Source organism: Gopherus evgoodei, chromosome 3 (genome assembly GCF_007399415.2).
Source record: "Gopherus evgoodei ecotype Sinaloan lineage chromosome 3, rGopEvg1_v1.p, whole genome shotgun sequence".
In the NCBI taxonomy this organism is placed as follows: Eukaryota; Metazoa; Chordata; order Testudines; family Testudinidae; genus Gopherus; species Gopherus evgoodei.
The window spans coordinates 181,502,874-181,523,155 of record NC_044324.1 but is presented as its reverse complement, the minus strand read 5'-3'; the positions used below and the strand labels follow the sequence as shown (position 1 = coordinate 181,523,155).

The window sequence follows — 20,282 nt, the reverse complement described above, 5'->3', positions numbered from 1 at the left end:
ACAGGATGTCAAATACAACATTGCACATAATAATGTTTCCTGAAATAATGGCTTCCTGGAAATTAGAGGAGTGTCTGCGGTTGTCCTTATCGATGCATGGTTCCCAGTAATTAATTTCAGTGGGAGTTAAATATGCACAGGGAAAGAATAGTCTCCAGTAATATCCAGGGAGTTCTGTGGGTTTGTGTGTTAAAGGAAGTAAGGGTGTGTCTACATTGCAATTAGACATCCATGGCTGGCCTGTGACAGCTGACTTGGGCTAAGGGGCTCAGACTAAGAGGCTGTTTACTTGTGGTATAGACATTCGAGCTCAGGCTGCAACCTGAGTTCTGGGACCCTCCCACCTCTCAGGGTCCTAGAGCCCAGGCTTCAACCTGAGTCCCAATACCTACACCACAATTAAACCGCCCTGTGAGCCCAAGTCAGCTGGCAGAGGCCACCTGTGGGTTTTCAACTGCAGTGTAGACATACCTGAGTTGCTTTAAGGATTGTGAGGAAGTGGATGAGGGGTAGTAGGCATGTTTAGAGATCATGAAGAACTTACTGTAGACCTGGGACCGGATCCTGCGTCGGCTAAGGAGACTTGCAATTGACATGTTTGGGAGCATGATTACAAACTGCCTCCTTAAATTGTGAAAACCAAAGTGTCATTATAATGCTGATGTTTGCCGTACAAGTGAATGTTGATTGTGAGGTCTGTCTACTTAGCACATTGATCATAAATGTTTTGTGATCTTCACCATTTTGTCTCCTGGAAACAGTGAACGTCATTGAAAGATATAGAAAGATTGTCCATTAACTTCCTCCATTAACAGTGTTAGGGACACTGGAATTGTAGAGAAATACGGAGGTTGGAAAGAAAACCAGAAACATGTTTTTTTTTAAAGCCTTTAAAAGATATTTCTTTTAAGAAACAGTAAGCTAAGAATCTTCATTTGACTCTCTGAGGCCATATACTACCATTGATTTTAAGAAAAGTAGCCTGTTGGCTTAGTTTTGTGTGTGAATCAGGAATAAGGGTTTTGTGTCCATTGCACGGCTTTCTCTGTTTTTCACTGAAATATTTGTCTGCCAAATTTCAGTCTTGAGTTTTATTGAAATTTACAATTGTGCACATTAAATAATGTCTCTCTGCTTAGGCTCTTAGGGGTTCCAAAGGCAGTTTTTGAAGTGTTGCGTTATTTTGAAAACCAATATATGTATAAAGTTTATTGCACATAATTTGCAGTGCAAGAGGGGGTTATCTTCCTTTTAGCATCCATAATTTGAGTGCACAAACAATGCACTTGCAACTATTTTTGGGTGTGGCATAGGTGAACTAGACATCCACATTCCATATTTTGGGGCTCAATCAAATATTCAGACCTCTAATTGTGCTTAAAATATCTTCAGGCATAAAGGGTAAAATCCTGACCTCATTAAAATCAGTGGCAAAACTCCTATTGACTTCAGTAGGGTCAAGATTTCATCTAAAACTCTGGGGTTCAAAAATGGAGGACCAGATTAGGCTGAGTTGAACAGCAAGGCCTTTCTCTCTATTTCCAAAACCATAAAGTGGAGAGTCAGCCCGTATTAAAAGGAAAAGGATTTTGTCAAGGTCAAGTAATACGTCATGATTATTTGCGCAGAGGTGGGAGAAAACTTTTTTCAAAATGAGCTATCTGCTTTTCCCAACACTTGAGATCATATGAGGGAAAGTAAGAATGACATTATATGAAGAAATTATTGAGAACAACTAACTTTTTCTTTAGTTCATTTTGTAATGACCTGTGTAAGTATTTAACATTGGGACTGATCTGAGACAGTGTTCAGAATTTCATTAGCACAGTTTGTAAGGCTTTTGGCTTCAGGGAATTCCCCTCCAGTTTCCTGAATTCAGTGTACAATGAGGTAATATGCTCTGCAAGCAGTTGTTCTGTTAATGCAAACAGGTGAGATGAGAGGGAGCAGCACCGTTTTGGGTTACATGCCTTGTAAAGCTGATAATTAGTAAGCACCAAGACTTTAGGCATAACATAAAAGTATTTTCACCTAGCCAGTAAACTTATCACTAGAGATAATCAGATAATACAATATAAGTCCTTTCTACTCTGTCAAACTCTCTTATATTGTCAACAGAATTTGCAGCTGTTGGAGTATTAAAGTTTATTCTCTTAATAAAATTTAATAACTTGGATGAATTATTAGTGAGTAGAAATCCTACATAGTCTCTTTAAATGTTTCTGCCCACCACTTTTTCCAGGCAGTTGTTTATATACTGGTATTGCTACAGTCTTGCAGTCAGAAATGATCGGTGATGCAAGCTTTCACATGAATAGCATACATATTTTCTTCATGGAGGTGGTGGTTCAGGAATACTCAGAGGCAAAAGTACCACTTATTGAATTATCAAAATTAATTCTGCAGCATCTGAAAGGTCTCCATCCTCGTTCTCCTCAAATGATCTGCTTAGATTGAACTGTCTAATGAGATAACAGTGCAAAGTGTCTCCTGTGTATTTACAAATTCCTGTATAATGCAAATACCAGTAGTCTAATATACAGTGTTATTTACATGTATCTGTTAGCTGATTTGAGATACAGGTTATCAGGGTTTGGCCCTTCTGCAGAGGGTTGAGTGAGGGTTGTTAGGAGAGCAGTGATGAGCCAAAGGTAGTGCATGGTTCTGTGTTACATATGATCCAAAAAGGTGAAGTAAGCTGTGGGTAACAGATCCTGTAGGCTGATGAGCTGACAAGAATGCTGGGCATGCATCATGAGTCATTGGGTAGCTAGCTATGAAAAAGAGAGAGTTTCATGTGAAGTATTTCTCACAATCTTCCTCATGTTTCTCTAAGTCATCACAAACAGCATATTCAAAAGTAGCTCTCTTCATATACTTCTCTCATCCAAACACATCACATACACAAACAAAAAAGGGCTCAATGCTACTGGTACAGGCCAATGTTTACTGGAAATTCTCTGCTGTAGCCCCATTTAATTTTGACTACAGTAGTCTCTCCATCATGCATATCCTGGATAAGATGAACATATCCTTCCAACACACCTCTCTATTGCAAATTCCACCAAACTAATTTTTTTGGTCCATGGTCACACACCTTCTCCAAGTCCACAAAGACCATGCTAGTTGATGTCTCTTTCCTCTGAACTTCTCTATAGGATTAGTAGAGCAAATATGGCATCAGTTGAGCTCCTTTCCAGCATTAATACAAATTGCAACTCTTCCAAATTTCACCTGTTCCATGCAGACACTTTTCAGTAATCTTTTCACAATCTTTAATAGCATGTTGATTGCAAACACACACTTTTAAAAAGAGGGAAAGCCATCTCATAACTTATGCCAGTAGAGGACAGAATTCAGAAATTGATTTCTTTTTAACAAGAGGAAGCGATAAATCACGAATAATCAGTTGTAAGATAATACCCATTGAGTGCATTGTGAACCAGCACAGACTTTTTCTTATGAACTTCAGAATGCAGAGAGCTAGAAGCAACTGAATCTCTGGGCACCACAAAGGTCTAAGTGGTGGAAATTTAAAGAGGGGAATGAAAAATTCTTTGCATAGAATTCCTGATTCCACATGGGGATATGTGGAAGATAACTGGTAGAAACTAAAGTTAATGTTACTGCAAAAGGCACATGAAGCCCTGGGAGTGATGAAATCAGGGCTGAAAAGGATGCAAAGGGAGACATGATGGTGGAAACCTCAAATTAAAGAATCCCTTGAGAAGAAAAAGGTAACTTTTAAAAAATGGCAGGTCAGTGGCTTGAGCAGGGGTAAGTCAGCATATATGGAGGCAAAAGAGGCCAAAGAAAGTGTTACAACAGCTAAAGATTTAGCATGTGATGAGCTGTATAACCAACTAGGAGGACATGAGGTGGAAAGCAGACCATCTACAAACTTACTAAGGCGAGATAGAAAAAGGCAAAGGATGTGAACGAATTTGCTTATATTAGAAATGAACATGGTATATGGAAAATGAATGGTGACTCAATCAAAGACTGGAGTGGTTATTTTGAAAAACTAATGAATGAAGAGAACCCAAGAGAGGAACTAAGAAAATGGAAGCTGAACTGGGGCATGATAGATTGCATACAGGAGGAATAGGTTGTAGAAGCACTTAAGAAAATGAAAAAGGAGAAAGCACCTGGGCCAGATGAAGTACCAGTGGATGCACTGAAGTCACTGGGAAGGGAAAGCATCAAGTATTTTACAAGTGTCTTCAATGATATTGTTAAGAAAGATAAAATGCCAGATGAATGGAATAAAAGCCTTATGGTACCCATTTTTAAACATAAAGAGGTAATAAACTGCATGATAATTATTGCCCAGTTACACTAATATCACATGATATGAAAGTATGGGAGATTATTGAAAAATATTTCCGGAGAACAGTTAAAATTTGGAAGGGTCAGATGTTGGAAGAATTACATGTAATTTTAAAAAGCATCGGAGAATTATTGGTTCCAATCTGGTGAGAATGAATTTCAGTAGATCTCTGGATTACTGTTTATCACTTATGAGCCTGGCATTCCTCACTTTCCCACAAATAGGTAATATGCTCTTTTGCAGATTGAATTTGATCCCCACACACAAGATTTTTGTTACAGTGAAACTCCTCAAATAACCAACGTTGCTCAAAATCACAGGTATCTCCCCCTCACTCCGGCATGTGTGCATGCAAATCCACACACGCACACACAGAACACGAATCTTTCCTGGCACAGGGAATTGAATGTTATACTCAATAATCCCACACTGTCATTTAAATTAAATGCTGTATCAGCAGATCACACACACGGAAGACCAAGGCAAGATAGTAAGAGGGATGTGTCTTTTAAAGCACTCAGTGGCTTCTGCCAAGTTCATAACTGAATCATGTGACAGTGGTGGGAGCCAAGTAGGAGGAATATGGGTAGTTCACAGAGGAGTCAGTCCCTTAAGGAGACAGCCAATATTCCTGTCTAGAATACTTGTAACACTTCAGTAACCTTCAGTACGTTAAGCTTTCACCAATATCTTTTTACAGTATTAATGCAAAATAGTGTTTTTAATCCATATGCTCTATACTGTAAATCAGTGGTGGGAAACCTGTGGCCTATGAGCTGCACGCAGCCCATCGGGGTAATCTGCTGGTGGGCTGCCAGACAGCTTGTTCCCGGCCAATGGGAGTTGCAGGAAACGGTGGCCAGCACATCCCTGTAGCCAGCGCTGCAGCTCCCATTGGCTGAGAGTGGCGAACCGTGGCCACTGGGAGCTGCGGGTGGCCATGCAAATGTAGACAAACTGTTGGGTGGACCGCCAGCAGATTATTCTGACAGGCCGCATACAGCCCATGGACTGCAGGTTGCCCACCACTGCTGTAAATTCTTCTTCACTATAATACTTTTGTCTTTTGCCTACAGCCATTTTTGCTCAGCTAAGGAGGGTTGGGTCAGATCATTACTTCCTCCTCTTAATCAATGGTATAGGATAGAATATTGTGCTTTTGGAGCGGGCCAATACCCTTAGCACTTCAGCACAGACCTCTCCTGTTTGAGCTAAAGTTCCCCCTACAGTCTCAGTCACTTCCTTCATTAACCTGGAGGACAGTGGCCAGTCCTGATGGTGCAGAACTCCATCCAGTGTGTCCAGTTCCCTGGGTTCAGGGGAGCCATTAGGGCACACTGCACTGGGAGGGAGAAGGTCCTGTTGTCTTTAGAAGAAGATGGGTAGAAACAATGCTGCCCAGCTCTGACTCTTCCTGTCCCCTTCCCCCCTCTTTGATCTGGATAGGAGACTCACTCAGCCTCTGCCTCAGACAGAAAAATAATAGATGAGTGGTTTCCGGAAGTGGCTGGGAAGTGGCTGGCATGGATTCCAAAGTGACTCAATGTTAAAGAGCTGGCTGCGGGGTAGATACAGGATGAGAGTGGAAGTGGAAGTCCTGCTGCATGTGAAGAGTGAGTTATAGAGGGCTGGAAGGCATCATGCTTGTGAAAGGAGGAGGAGTGGTGGCAGCATCAGGGAAAGGAAAACAGAGATGGAAGCCAAGCTAATTCTGCTCCTGTTCTTCTCTTTAGATTTGTAAGTAACAGTTACTGATCCTTTGGTTTCTAATGGTTGAACAGTTGGGTGTCATGTTACTATGTACTCTTAAATAGTTCCTGTGTTTAACTCCAGAGTTTCAGTGATGAGTTAAGTGCTACCCATGTATACTTTTAAGTTCCATTCCTGCAGAGGTCCAGGATAGCAGATCCCAGTGCAGGATCAGAACATTAGTTTATAAAATGCTTTGGGATCCTCTGGGATGAAAGACACAATATAAATGCACTGTATTATTTCCACCTATCATTGTAGAACTACTCCCTACCCTGATAAGGAGACTCTATCTACCGATGCAGCTGATGATGCATTGAGGCAAAGCAATGTTAACATTACAACCTTTAGTTAGCACTGAAAAGTCCAAGCAAACACCTCACCTTTCAGATCTCTGTCCCAAACATCCAATGCATTAGAAGTAGCATATTTTAAAATTCAATTGAGTATTTTTTTATAATCAGATCAGCTTATTCTGAGTTAAAATCAAACTATATCATGACTGATACATGACAAAGATGAGTCTAAGCATCACTAATAAAGAGTGAAAATGTACTGGGAAAACCTTCAAAAATTATTTCTTACAAATCCAACCCCTGACTCTCTCTTGTTCTGTTTGATCATTTGATGTGTCCCTAGTACAAGCCGCTTCCCACGAATGCTACCTACTTATTTTTCTTCATTAACTTATCGGCATGTGAACAAGAACTGTAGCTGAGTAATTTGAATTGCTGATTCCCTAATTAATCTGACTATTTTCACCACAAACACAATATCTCTGACAGTGACATAGAAAGATGAGAGTTTGATGGAGAACAGTCTGTCTGTTCCTTACCACGGATTAAAAAAATGGCAGGGACCCATACATTTATTTTAGACTAAGAGGCAGATATATGCAAATCAGTTTAGTCATTTCCATTTATCATTTTTATATGTAGTTTTGAGGAAAAACTAATTAAAATAATTAAAGTTATTTTGCTTGGTTCAGTACTTATTAAAGTCCCCTTGCATATGTAATCATTGTCAATAGCATGATGAGGGATGTAAAAAAGGTTGTTCTCCTCTCCCCTACCCATTGTGTGCCTGAACATATGTTTGTTAATGTGTTAAGCATATCAGGAATTATGGATGCACAGCAAATTTTTATGGTTGTCATTTTAAAATATGGTCTCTTATAATCCCTGCTGTGGGAGAAGTGAGACTGTTTCAGCCTTCAAGATTGTTTGCTTCCGTACATTTCAAAATTACCAAACCAAGTCTAAGGCTGATTTTTAATAGTCTTGGTGTAATTACTTAGTTTTTGTTTTTTAACCTTGAGTGAAGTTAGTGTTCATTAAAAAGTAGCAGAATTTCAAACATGGAGACTGAAATCCATTCTGCCTACAATATAGCAATACAAGCTTTGCTACCCTGCGCTGCTAGCATGTTTCAACCCTTGGCCAGTCAGGGTTTCCTCTTCTAAGAAGAGAACAGTTCAGTTTCTGGTCCAATCAGTGCTTGTAATCTCCACTGCCAATCCTGAGTCTGGTTAGTGATAGTGACACTTCTCCACTAAGAACTGGACTGTGATTACCAACCTATTTCATGTAGGTCACCAAATAGCTGTCAGATGGTAATGAGCTTCAGCCAGTACTAATTTTAACTGCATGTGAAACAGTGACCCATTGCCAAGCCAGCTACTCCTTTTTTATATGGAATCTGGAACAAGGTCACACCCTGTAAATGGTCAGTGAGAACAAGTACAAATGTTTGGAGCTTCAAAGAACAATGCATTTTCCCATAGGAAAAAAAAATGCAAATTATACAGCGGTTGAGCTGGGAAGAACAATCACATCTCCCTTTTTTCCTGTGCCTAACCTCTTAACAGCTTGTGACACTCATAGACCAAGTGCTAGCTCTTAACAAGTCTGTAGATGTCAGCTGAGCACTGACAAATTCATAGCTAGAAACCAGACCAGCTCACCTGTATGTTACCGTTCTTCTTTGAGTGATTGCTCATGTCCACTCCATATTAGATATGTGTGCTTGCCACATGCACCAATGCCAGACATTTTTCCCTCAGTGGTATCCATAGGGGACTGGCTCTGGTGCCCTCTGGAGTGGCGCACACATGCTGCAGTATAAGGGGCACCGCCGGCTCCCCCCACCCTCAGTTCCTTCTTGCCGCCAGTGATGGTGCTGGAACATCTGCTGCTTCGGCTAGTCTTTTTCACTTGGTTCAGTGTTTCGAACTTTTCTTGTAAAATAGTTGTACATAGTTAACAGTTTCCCTTAGTATGTTAGTGTTTTACTTGATTGGTCCCGAATGGGACTTAGCCTAGGCACAGAGCATGCTCTGGTCCCCAGGCTTTAAGCCCTGCGATCGCTGCAAGAAACCAATGCCTATCAACGTTCCACATAATAGTTGTTTAAGGTGTCTTGGTGAGTTGCATATAAGTGACAAGTGCCGTATATGGAAGTCCTTCAAATCTCGGACTAAGAAGGAGAGAGACATCCGTCTCAAAGTGCTGCCAAGCGGCAAAAGAAGACGGAGAGGAAGATTTCCTGCATCCCGCAAGGGGAAGGAGGGGAGCCAAGGCCCAAGGAGGGTGGCTCGATACCTCCTACTGGAAGTCGGACCCCTGCTCAGGTCAAGCAGTCCAGCCCACCCTGACCCATGTCTGCCATGCCAGACAGTGATGAGGGCCTTCATCAGTTAGAGGTCCCATCAACACCCGAGGCCCTGCAAGTAGCGCAGGATGTCCTGGCGCTACTGGTACCACTCACACCAGCTATGGCGGTACCCTGGTCTAAGGGTAAACCTGCCTTGCGTCCATTCTATAGGTCCCTGTCTTAGCGGCACCACTCTCCATCGCGGGAGACAGCCCACCAGCGCTTGCCTGCACACAGCCACCAGGCCTTGAAGGCAGAGAGGCAGGCTTGGCAAAGCCCTCTTCAGTCTCTGGACTCAGCGCACCGCCCACAAGGCTCAAGGCATGCCTCGCCAGTGGCCTGAAACAGGCCTGCAGAGGTCCACTCTTCCCGGCATCAGCAGCACCAGGACAGGCCCAGTGCTTCACCCATGGCTCTGCACCAGTCATGGGTCTGGGACAGTCAGTCTCAGGAGTGGAGTCTCCAGTCGCCAGCTCGCCGGCATGCATCACCACGACATGGATCCTCTACGTTGGGGGGAAGGTCTTCCTGGCAACCAACCTTCTCTAGCTCCCGATCCTGCTCTAGATTCCAGTACCGGTCGAGCAGCTTGAGGCATAGATCGCTGGAACACCGTCACCGATCTGTAGAACACTGCTGGTCTCCGAGGACTTCCAGAAGAGACTCGTCCCAAGCAGAGAGCTCCCCGTCCAGTCACAGTGATCAGCACCACAGTGACCGGGATCACGAGTCTGCTCGCTTGTGGTCACCTGAGAGCAACCACTCAGCCTTGAGCTCCGGCACCAGACAGGAGTCGTTGCCAGTGGGCCAAAACCCAGCATTGTTGGTCCCCTTGACATTGGCAGTACCACCAACTACCCTAGGGCCAGTGGCCGGCTGCCTGGTACCCTTGGAACCCATGGGGCTTTACCCAGCCTTCCCAACGGCTCAGGTCGGCGGCAGGGGCCTCGGACAAGCCATTGGCCTCAGTATCTCTCCTTCCCTCAGAGCCAACTGTTCCTGAGGAGGAAATGCCTCAGACTCACGCAGACCCTGGAGATCAGCCGGCTGGACCCACCACTGGACATATCAGACCTTGTGGCGCTGTCTTCCTCCTCATCTTTGCCTGATGAGGCGATTACAGGGTCCCTTCACCCAGTTCCTCAGGATGATGCTAAGGCTCATCAGGTACTGTTGAAAAGAGTTTCCTCTAACTTGGGGCTCCAGGCGGAGGAGCTGGAGGAACTGTTGGACTCCCAATTCAACATCCTCTGTTCAACGCTGCAGGACAGAGTGAAGAGGTGCCTAAGATCACAAACGCCCTGTGGAAAAAACCCTCATCCCTGCCCCCCATCTCTAAGAGGGCAGAAAGAAATTACTTGTGCTGGCTAAGGGTCATGAGTACCTATATACCCACCCAGCCCCAAGCTCCTTGGTAGTAGCAGCAATTAATGAGCGGGCAAAACAAGGCCAACCAGGAGCCACTCCTAAAGATAAAGAATCAAAGAGGCTGGATTTGTTTGGGCACAAAGTTTATCCATGTTCCAGCCTCCAGTTGAGGGAGGCCAACCACCAAACCCTCCTTGACCTCTGTGACTTCAATATGTGACAACCAATGGCCAAGTTTGAGGACTCGCTTTCTGAGGACACCAGGAAGGAGTTCTGGGTGATCCTCTATGAGGGCAAGACTGCGGCCAGAGCAGCCCTGCGAGCAGCCTCAGATATGGCAGACTCCGTGGCATGCACCATGGCCTCGGCCATCTGTACGTGGAGAGTATCCTGGCTCCTCCTCTCAGGCTTTTCGACAGAGGCTCAGCAGTTGATGCGGGACCTTCCATTCAACAGCCAGGCATTGTTTGCTGAGCAGACAGACCGTAAATTACACGGGTTGAAGGACTCCCATACCATACTGAAAACCCCACATCTCTACATCCCGGGTCTGGCCCGTAAGCAGTTCAAGCCACAGCATCAAGGGAGTCAGCTCAGACAGGAGATGGCTCATAAGAAGAGCAGAGGCTACAAATGTCGCCAGAGCCACCAGCCTCCACCCTCTACCCAGTCGGTTGCCTCCTGCAACAGACAGGGAGGCAAGCGGATGTTTTGAGGGTGCTCCTGAGGGCAACCTACCAGATTGCCCCTTGAACCCCTCCTTCCTATGTTTCTCCAACATAGACTTCTTTTCTCCCTGCATTTACTACAATAACCTTGGACCACTGGGTCTTCAGCACAGTGGCCCAGGGCTATACCCTCCAGTTTCTTTCTCTTCCCCACCCCCTTCCCTGTCCCTGTTCAGGGACCCTTCTCACAAAAGTCTCCTCGCGCAGGAAGTGAGGGGCCAGCTGAACCTGGAAGCAGTGGAAGAGTTTCTTTGCGAGTACAGGAACAAGGGTTCTATTCCTGGTACTGTCTAATCCTGAAGGTCTAAGATACATCCGGACCTGCGAGACTTGAACAAATACCTAAAGAAGCTGAAGTTCTGCTGGTCTCCCTGGCCTCCATCATCCCCTCCCTGGATCCGGGAGACTGGTATGCCGCCCTCGACTTGAAGGGCGCGTACTTTGATATAGACATCTTTTAAGGACATAAATGCTTCCTGCACTTCACGGTGGAATCAGACCACTACTAGTTTGCAGTCCTCCCTTTTGGCCTAGTGACAGCACCGAGGGTGTTTACCAAGTGCATGTCAGTAGTAGCAGCTTACCTCAGGTGTCAGAGTATTCAAATATACCCGTATCTCGATGACTGGCTAGACAAAGGTCGCTCCAGGTCTCAAGTCCAATGGGATATCTTGGAGCTACAGGTCATGGGCTGGTCCCTGGGCCTGTTGGTGAATGACAAGAAGTCAATATTAGTTCCAGTGCTAGCACAGGTTCCACTACCACTGATCATGAGGGCCCATTCAACCAGAGCCCAGAGTCCCTCGGTGACCTTTCTGGTGCATGTTCCCATCCAGGACATTTGCAGAGCCACAACGTGGTCTTCTATTCATACATTCATGGCACATTATGCCATCACTCAGAAAGCCTAAGATGACGCTGGGTTTGGCAGAACTGTATTGCAGTCTGCCCGTCCATGAACTCCTACCCGCCTCCTTTGGTACTGCTTGGGAGTCACCTACAATGGAATGGACATAAGCAAGCACTCTAAGAAGAAAAGATAGTTACCTGTTCCGTAACTGGTGAGATGTGTTGCTCATGTCCATTCCATGATCCGCCCTCCTTCACTATTGTCGGATGGCAAGAAGGAACTGAGAGTGGGTGCCAGTGTGCGCGCCACCCCAGAGGGTGCCAGAGCCACTCCCCTACAGATACCACTGAGGGGAAAAACCTCCAGCACCGGTGTATGTGGCGAGCACACACACCTAATATGGAATGGACATGAGCAACACATTTTGAAGAACGCCAGTTATGTAACAGGTAACTGTCTTCTGTCTGAGATAGGTGTTAGATGGCCAGAACATGTGAAGTCATCAAGGGCTATCAAAACTAAGTAGATCATTGTAAGACGTCATGACACAAAGACTTTACTAATTGCCCCTACACAGGCTATGTGTAGAGGTCTTGTTCCTTTTTCTCTTTTTTGTTTGGATTCTCACAAAGGCTGGAGCTAAGAAACAAAAGCAGACATCCCCAGGTCAGCTTGGGTTAGCCCTAAAAGACATTCAATGGACACATTACTACATCTCTGTCACCTTTTGGAACCATAGACTGTAACTCTTTTGTGCTTGTATGTTTCTTGCTTTAACATGTAAATAACTCTCCATTTCTTTTTCCTAGTTAATAAATCTTTAGTTTACTATAGGATTGGCTACTAGTGTTGTCTTTGGTATGAGATCTAAGTTACACATTAATCTGGGATAGTGACTGGTCTCTTGGGACTGGGAGCAACCTGAATATTTTATGGCTTTTTATTTTAGTGACCATTTATCACTAAGATCAGCAGGCCTGGATAGCAAGATAGACTGGTGAGCAGAAGGGGACTGCCTGTGACTCCATGGTAAGACTTTTGTAGTATTTCAGGAGTTCACATTTGTTACTGGATTGGTCGAATTATTGAACGTACCACCAGTTTGGGGTGTCTGCCCTGCTTTTTGAGAGTCGGCCCTGAGGTTGGCACTCAGTCATAAACCACTCCAGACAGGGTGACACAGCTCACTTCAGGTGTGGACATCAGAACTGAATGAGCTAAAATGGGAAAAAGATAAAAATGGGAAGTATGCGGTAATTGGAAATCAGTAGTGCCTGTTCTTTACCAAACTTTCATAAGGAATACTGTGCTTGGGACAGAATGATCTGCATAGCCTAAACCAACAGCGTGCCTAAAAGGGAAATAAAACAACTTCACTGAAAAATGCTAGCCACTTGAATTGACTCTTGGGAAGAAAATAGTGTGCAAGCAATGCTTTGACTATATTTGCTGCTGTGTTTGCATTATGCCCAGTTAAGTAATGATTAAATTCATAGGTGGCAGTAAAGTATATGTGCAAATTGAGAGTGGGGAGAAAACTGCCTCCTAGCAAACCTTTTTGTATAAAAAGACTGTTAAATTGTCCCAGCTGTTCCCATTCTTTTCTCCCACTATAATCCTTTCAAATCAACATAATTTCTGTTCAGTGTGGCAATTTAACTAACAGTGCTTTGTGAAGTTTGACATTCCAGTCATAAAATTGGCACATTGCAGTTTTGATTTAATATTTATTGGTTGCCTCAATTTGTTACAATCAAAATTCTTAAGACCTGATTTTAGCAAGAAACTTCTGTCAAATGCAAAAGAGAATTCAGACTTGTAATAATGAAATGCTAAGACTCAGCATTCTAGCAAAATCTATTGTGACAATCCAATTTCATGCATGAGAGTGCATTAAATTATATGAACGTGGTCAAATGAATGTAGCCGATAGATATTGATTGTGGAGATCTATTCATTATCAAGGAAAATTGCACTGATTTTGTGTGCAGTGGGATCATGATACAAAATTATATAAAATCAATGTTATTACAAGCTATTATGAATGGTGCCACATCTTGGATGCTTTGGGACATCAGTCCAAAGCTAATTAGAAATGTTACAAAAGTTAGAAGGTGTGCTCTCGAGCTCCAAATTGGTTAAAAGATGCCTCTCGCATTTCTTACAATATGAATTATTTTGTGCTAGATTTTTATTCCATGGCTGAAGTAGAAATGTTCGGATTGTTTTATATATTAAACAATATCATATACTTACAGTGTTAATTTTAATGGTCAAAAAACAATGGCTGAAAAAAGAAATGAGATTGACTGGGGATTTTTTTCTTTCTAATCAGAAGTCATTTTATTTATTCATGTATTATTATTAATTACTGTGTTATAAGACGAATGCTTGAAACATTTTACTAGTCCTGAAACCATATATTTTTTTACCTATTCATACCACTGTATGATTTTTAGCCTCACTATCCCATAAATTGCTAGAGCTGAAGTCTACTTGTTAAAAGGAGGTAAATACTTTACCTCTGGCAGTTTTGAGATAGTAGTTTTTAGTGGTGTTGGGATGAGGAGATGTCTTCATTGCCTTTCTTGGAAGACAGAAAGACCTATTTCAACCTGTTTTGCATAACCATTGTTGGAGAGGCCTCTTCCTAAATTAAATAAAGGGCTGAGTGTTGCTTCATCCAGAGCCTGTCAATACTACCCTTGAGATGCGTACATGGGATTGCTCAGAATGACGCAAGGTAACCTCAGCTCTTATGGGCTTTCTTGGGAGAGTGTGATCTTTCCAGTTGCTATCTCAGATGATAATGCCATGAGATGGCCAGCATTAGGCCCAAAGAATGGATGTGATCTTTTGGAGCATTCTGGGACCTCTTCCTCTGGCTGAGAGACTAGCATGGGAAGGAAGTCACAACCCTTGCCTGGAACTACACATATATTATTATTATTTATTTATTTATTTATTTAGATTACCTTAGTGGATAGGAGCCCCAGTCATGGACCAGGCCCCCATTGTGCTGTGCGCTGGACACCGAACCAAAAAAACCCACCTGTCATAAACAAATAAGAAAAGTTAATAGCACAGAAGTACTTTATATCTCTTTGACTGTAAAGGGTTAACAAGTTCAGTAAGCCAGGCTGTCACCTGACCCGAGGACCAATCAGAGGACAGGATACTTTCAAATCTTGAGGGAGGGAAGTTTTTGTGCTGTGCTGTTAGTTTTGGTGGTTGTTCACTCTGGGGGCTCAGAGGGACCAGACGTGCAACCAGGTTTCTCTCCAATCTCCCTGATACAGGCTCTTATAGATTCAGAATAGTGAGTACTAGATAGATAAAGCGAATTAGGCTTATGTTTGTTTTCTTTATTTGCAAATGTGTATTTGGCTGAAAGGAGTTCAAATTGGTATTTTGCTGAAAAGATTCTAATTTGTACTTGCATACTTAGGCTGGGAGGGTGTTCCCAGTGTCTAGAGCTGAAAGACCCTGTGCCTATTCCATTCTAAATTTACAAAGCTACTTTTTACTGGTTTTTTTCTCTTTAATTAAAAGTTTCTTGTTTAAGAACCTAATTGTTTTTTTATTCTGGTGAGACCCCAGGGGACTGGGTCTGGATCCACCAGGGAATTGGTGGGGAGAAAGGAGGGAAGAGGGAGAGAGAGGCTGATTTCTCTCTGTGCCAGGATTACTTTCCCTCAGGAAGAGTCTGGGAGGGGGAAAGAGCAGGCGGGAGGAAGGTGAATTGTCCTCTCTGTTTTGTGATTCAAGGAGTTTGAATCACCCAGTGATCTTCCAGGGTAACCCAGGGAGGGGAAGCCTGGGAGAGGCAACGGTGGGGGAAAGGGTTTACTTTCCTTGTGTTGAGATCCAGAGGGTCTGGATCTTGGGGGTCCCTGGGCAAGGTTTTGGGGGGACCAGAATGTACCAGGCACTGAAATTCCTGGTTGGTGGCAGCGCTACAGGTTCTAAGCTGGGATTGAGCTTAGAGGAATTCATGCTGGTACCCCATCTTTTGGACGCTAAGGTTCAGAGTGGGGATTATACCATGACACCAACACTCCCTGCTCCAAAGAGCTTACAATCTAATTATAAGACAAGAGACAACAAATGGATACAGAAAGACCAACGGGGGAGTGGAAGGAAACAATGAGATAACGTTGGTCATCATGAGAGGCAGTGGTCTCATAAGGCTGATCTTGTACCCTAAAACAGGCTTTACTGTGGAATTTCAGTCCTCTCAGTTATGGCCCTTGCTGGAAACCAGAAGTGGAAAACAGCTTATCCAAACATATGAGAACTTTAAGAAAAATGTACTCTGAATGCTTTTCAAAATGCATGAAGGGTAAGAGAGGGACAGTTCATATTTCATCTCATCTAGTTCATGCATCCATGACTTAAATGGAGTTTCACTATGTCTCGGTATGTTGTATAAGCAGGATTCACAGTATTTAAAAGCATTGGCTTGTTATTTTCAAATGTACGGTATTTCAGGTACAAGGCTGGATTTCACATCCAGCCCTGACAGGTGGCACATCATGTTTTCTCTTCAATTGTTACTCTTAGCGAAAATATCTCACATAGTGTTATGTTCATTTTGTTATTCTTTAAACACAACCTTTTGCTATTGCGATCCAACCAAATTACTGTTCCTCAGATCATATAAAGAGACATACTGTGTTTCTCAATAACATAAATACTGATTTTGGGATTTGTCAGTTGCATTGCATTTTTATGTATGTAATTTAGCTGAAAGTATAGTTTGGTCATGTTATTATGAATGTACTTAGTCTAGGAGCAGAGAGGACCAACAACAGTGATAAAAGCAAAGAGATTATAGATTTATTTTTGATTTTTATCCTCCAGCACAAACTAGTCTGATAGATGAAGAAATTCTTAGCATGCAGGGTGAGATGGAGATGAGAATTAATTTTTATGTACATTTTCTCAAATGTGTATTTTGAGATGATGATATTGTCATGGTTTTCCTGTACCAGTGACTTGCTGAAAAAGGCAAAAGGACTATGAGCCAGGAACTCCTAAGTTTTAATTCAGGCTTTGGCTTTGACTCCTTCTGTGGTCTTGGGCAAATAATATAACTTCTTTGCCTCAATTTCTCCTTCTGTAAAACTGTTGCTTTCTTTTGACATTTTAATGTGCTGTAGTGACTAGATGACAATAACAAAATGAGATTCAGCTTGGGAAAAAATGTAAACTAAAACTTGTGGGTGAAAAGCAATCTGAGACAGATAGTCCGGGGGGAAAGACAAACAGGAAAGCAGAAATGCCAAAAGAGATGTAGGGGTGCTAGCACACAGCAGATTAGATAAGAGTTTGCAGTATAGACTGGCAGCAAAATTGGAGTGTGGGGCATTACAGAGGGGGGTGCTACTAATCGATCTATTGTGGCCACACAAAGAATATTGGCCCAAATCCTAAGGTATAGCTGAGAAATACCTGCTGCAGCTCAGCAGAGGGTGAGTGCAAAGAGGAACTTCTTGCTCACCTGGTATTGGGCCAGTTGTGTGCCGGGCCAGTTGTGTGCCAGGCAAGTCTCCCACCATAATTTAAAGCAGACTTCGGGCTTCTCTAAATTACACCAGCTACCAGTTTGGCCAATACATAAGTCTAGGGAACAGGGAGCTGTAATAAAGTTCCAAAAATGCGCCGTTTCAACCAATCATGCCCTCTACAACACTGGGAGCGGGGATGGGGATGGGGGGAGGGAGAGAGGAAGGGGGAAGGACGGTGGCACAAGAGATACTGTGCTAAGTGGACTCTGCTGGAGGATTCCTCCTGCACAAGACTGATCCTATTGTGGCTTGCTACAACAGTTTTAAGGCCAAAATCCACTGGTAGTGCAACACAAAGCAAGCCATTATTACCAGATCTGAGTGAAGGATGTTCAAATGACAACAACAGAAATTATCGGGGGATGGGGGAAGCAGTGGAGAAATTGATTCTTGACAAAAGAATGTGGGCTCAATTCTTCAGTGTGGCCAGCTCCACTCAGAAACAGCAGTGAAAGGGGGCCACAGGGAACTGGTTCTGAATCCCTGATCCTGTATCACCTGGCCCGAGTGGATGTAAGGCAGCTATTCTAACTTGCATGATTATGTCAATGTAATATAAGCCCCATCTCTAGAATGCCTCAGGTATATTCTTCCTTTGAGGAGAGTTTGCTGTTGACCAGCTGTGGCAGACTGGAGAATCCAGCCCTAGAACAAATAAAGTAAATAGGCTCCAGTTGTCCAAGTGATCACTAAGGGGAGACAAGATAACAAGCTACATGGATTCAAAGAGTGCAAACACCAGTGCAAATTAATTATTGAGGGGCTACACCTAGGGGTAAAGAGATAAAATTAAATAAAGGGAAAAGTCAGGTGGAATATTGGGAATGTTTCTAGATTGTGGGCCAAATCCTGCAGACCTTAGGCCCATCTCCAATTGACCTCCTCCTAGGAGTTCTGCCTGAGTACAAGCTGAGTGGGAAATTTCTGTGGCCTTCTAATTCTCCACTGTCACCCCTTCAGTGAATCTCTCATGCTGCCACAAAAATAATTTCCCTCACCCATCACTTGGACCATCTCCATTCCCTTCCCCTGCAGTATCTCTCCAACTGCATGAAGTTCAATCCCTAGCTTTGCACCTTCAAAGCTTTCCACAGCTACACTCCATCCTTTGTACTGGTGCTCACTGTTTACCACTTTCTCTGCACTGCGCAAACCCAACAGATCTCTCTGTATCCCCCTTGCACACCTGTCTTTGAGCCTTCTTCTTAGATGCCCTCCCTTGTTCTTAGAATTGTCTCCCTCTTTGTGCACTGAACAGCCTCCATCTCTTCATTTAGCTTCCTCCTAATCTACAATAGAAACAAGTTTCATTTTTTTAAATGGCCAGTGGTGTTCAGTAATTGAGTATTATGCATCTGCATTTGTTTCTTCAGCCTATTTTAAACTAAGCAAACCCCCTTCTTCTGGGCACTTTGTCTTTATCAATGTTTAGGCTTGGAAGGATTAGACTTTTAATGTCATAGAAATGATGGGTTCCGTTTTAATTTTCTTATATGCTTTATTACTGCAATAATGTGTCCGAGAGAGAATCTTGGATGAGGATTGTTTTTGTCTTAACTATTCTATATAATTGCTGCAAGACAACGTCCCCCACCCTCCTCCAACCCCCAGAAGGACTGTCATTTTGTTAGGCCGGGGTCAGCAACCTTTCAGAAGTGGCGTGCCAAGTTTTCATTTATTCACTGTAATTTAAGGTTTCTTATGCCAGTAATACATTTTAACGTTGTTTTAATATATAACTAAACTTTTCTTGTATGTAAAGTAAACAAAGTTTTTAAAATGTTCAAGAAGTTTCATTTAAAATTAAATTAAAATGCAGAGCCCCCTGGACCAGTGGCCAGGACCCGGGCAGTGTGAGTGCCACTGAAAATCAGCTCACGTGCCGCCTTTGGCACCCATGCCATAGATTGCCTTCCCCTGTGTTAGACTATGATTTGCAAAAGGAACATTCCAGTTTTGTAAGTGTAACTTTGTGTGGCTCAGAACTAGGTCTGTTCATTGTGCAGAATACTGCAACGTATCGGCTCCTGCCCTCTTTGGTAATGTTTAAAACTTGAATGAAGATTGAAAATGTCAGAAATAAATGAAGTCAACGGAAACTATCAACTTGTTTTGGCCATTGAAAAAGAAACAGAAAACTGGGTACAAAACTAATGATCGACATCACACTCAGTTGGGAAGGTTAAATGTAAGTTGTACATTATGATTTTAAATTCCACAGCAAACATTTCACTAGTAAACTATTTTCAGTGCACAGAGAATGGAAGGTTAGCCCCAAAATATTCCAATAGTGAGACACACAGAGGTGGTTAGCATTAGAAGGCAGACAGCTGGTTATCAATTATACATAGGGAAGTTCCATGCATTGCTGAATTTTGTATTTTGGATCACACACACTGAATTTTGATATACACACACACAGAGTTAACAAATGTCTAGAGCTTGTTTACTAAAGGCAAAACCCTAGCCCCACTGATGTCAGTAACAAAGACACCACTGACTTCAGTGGAACAGGATTTCTCCTTAAAAACTTGCTCAAAAGCCCAATGAAGTCAATAAAACCTCAAGTTTATTGACTTCAGTAGGCTTTGAATCAGGCCCTGACCATCTTCTATTATATCTTACAATAAATTTCACAAGACCTTTAGCAGCTATGTGACTTTCACACTTGCTCCTAATGGACAGCATGGAGAAGACAACAGTAAATTTTCAGATCACCTGAGTAGGGAACAGTGAAATATTGACTGACTAATGAATGAGAAAAAAGATCATTTTAGACGTCTCAGGCAGCAGCCTGAATATTAATAATCACTGTAGTCAAAGCTTTTACTCTCAGATATGTTGCTAAGTTAAGTGGGCTCCCCTTAGCTTTTTCCTTACAGTGAAATCAGATGCAAACTGAGAACATGTACTACATGTTTGTATTTTATTAACTCAGTCAGTAATTAAATGTATATTATAGATAGAGCTGGCAGCACACTGCCTATTATAGACATTGCCTCAAGCTTTCCATTTCCCTGTTTTCAGTTACGTAT

At 42.9% G+C, this 20,282-nt stretch overlaps 1 protein-coding gene across 4 annotated transcripts in view; it reads left to right on the top strand.

The window, feature by feature from the left end:
* Nucleotides 1-20,282, top strand: part of HHAT (hedgehog acyltransferase) — a 390,792-nt gene that overhangs the window by 285,446 nt on the left and 85,064 nt on the right. The window contains exon 12 of one of the 4 annotated variants that reach the window (XM_030557594.1): nucleotides 12,627-12,706. The exons of the other annotated variants lie outside the window; for them this stretch is intronic. Within the exon in view, the coding sequence (XP_030413454.1) occupies nucleotides 12,627-12,643 (17 nt within the window). The 3' untranslated portion in view covers nucleotides 12,644-12,706. The remainder of the gene's footprint in view (nucleotides 1-12,626; nucleotides 12,707-20,282) is intronic. 4 annotated transcript variants of the gene reach the window in all.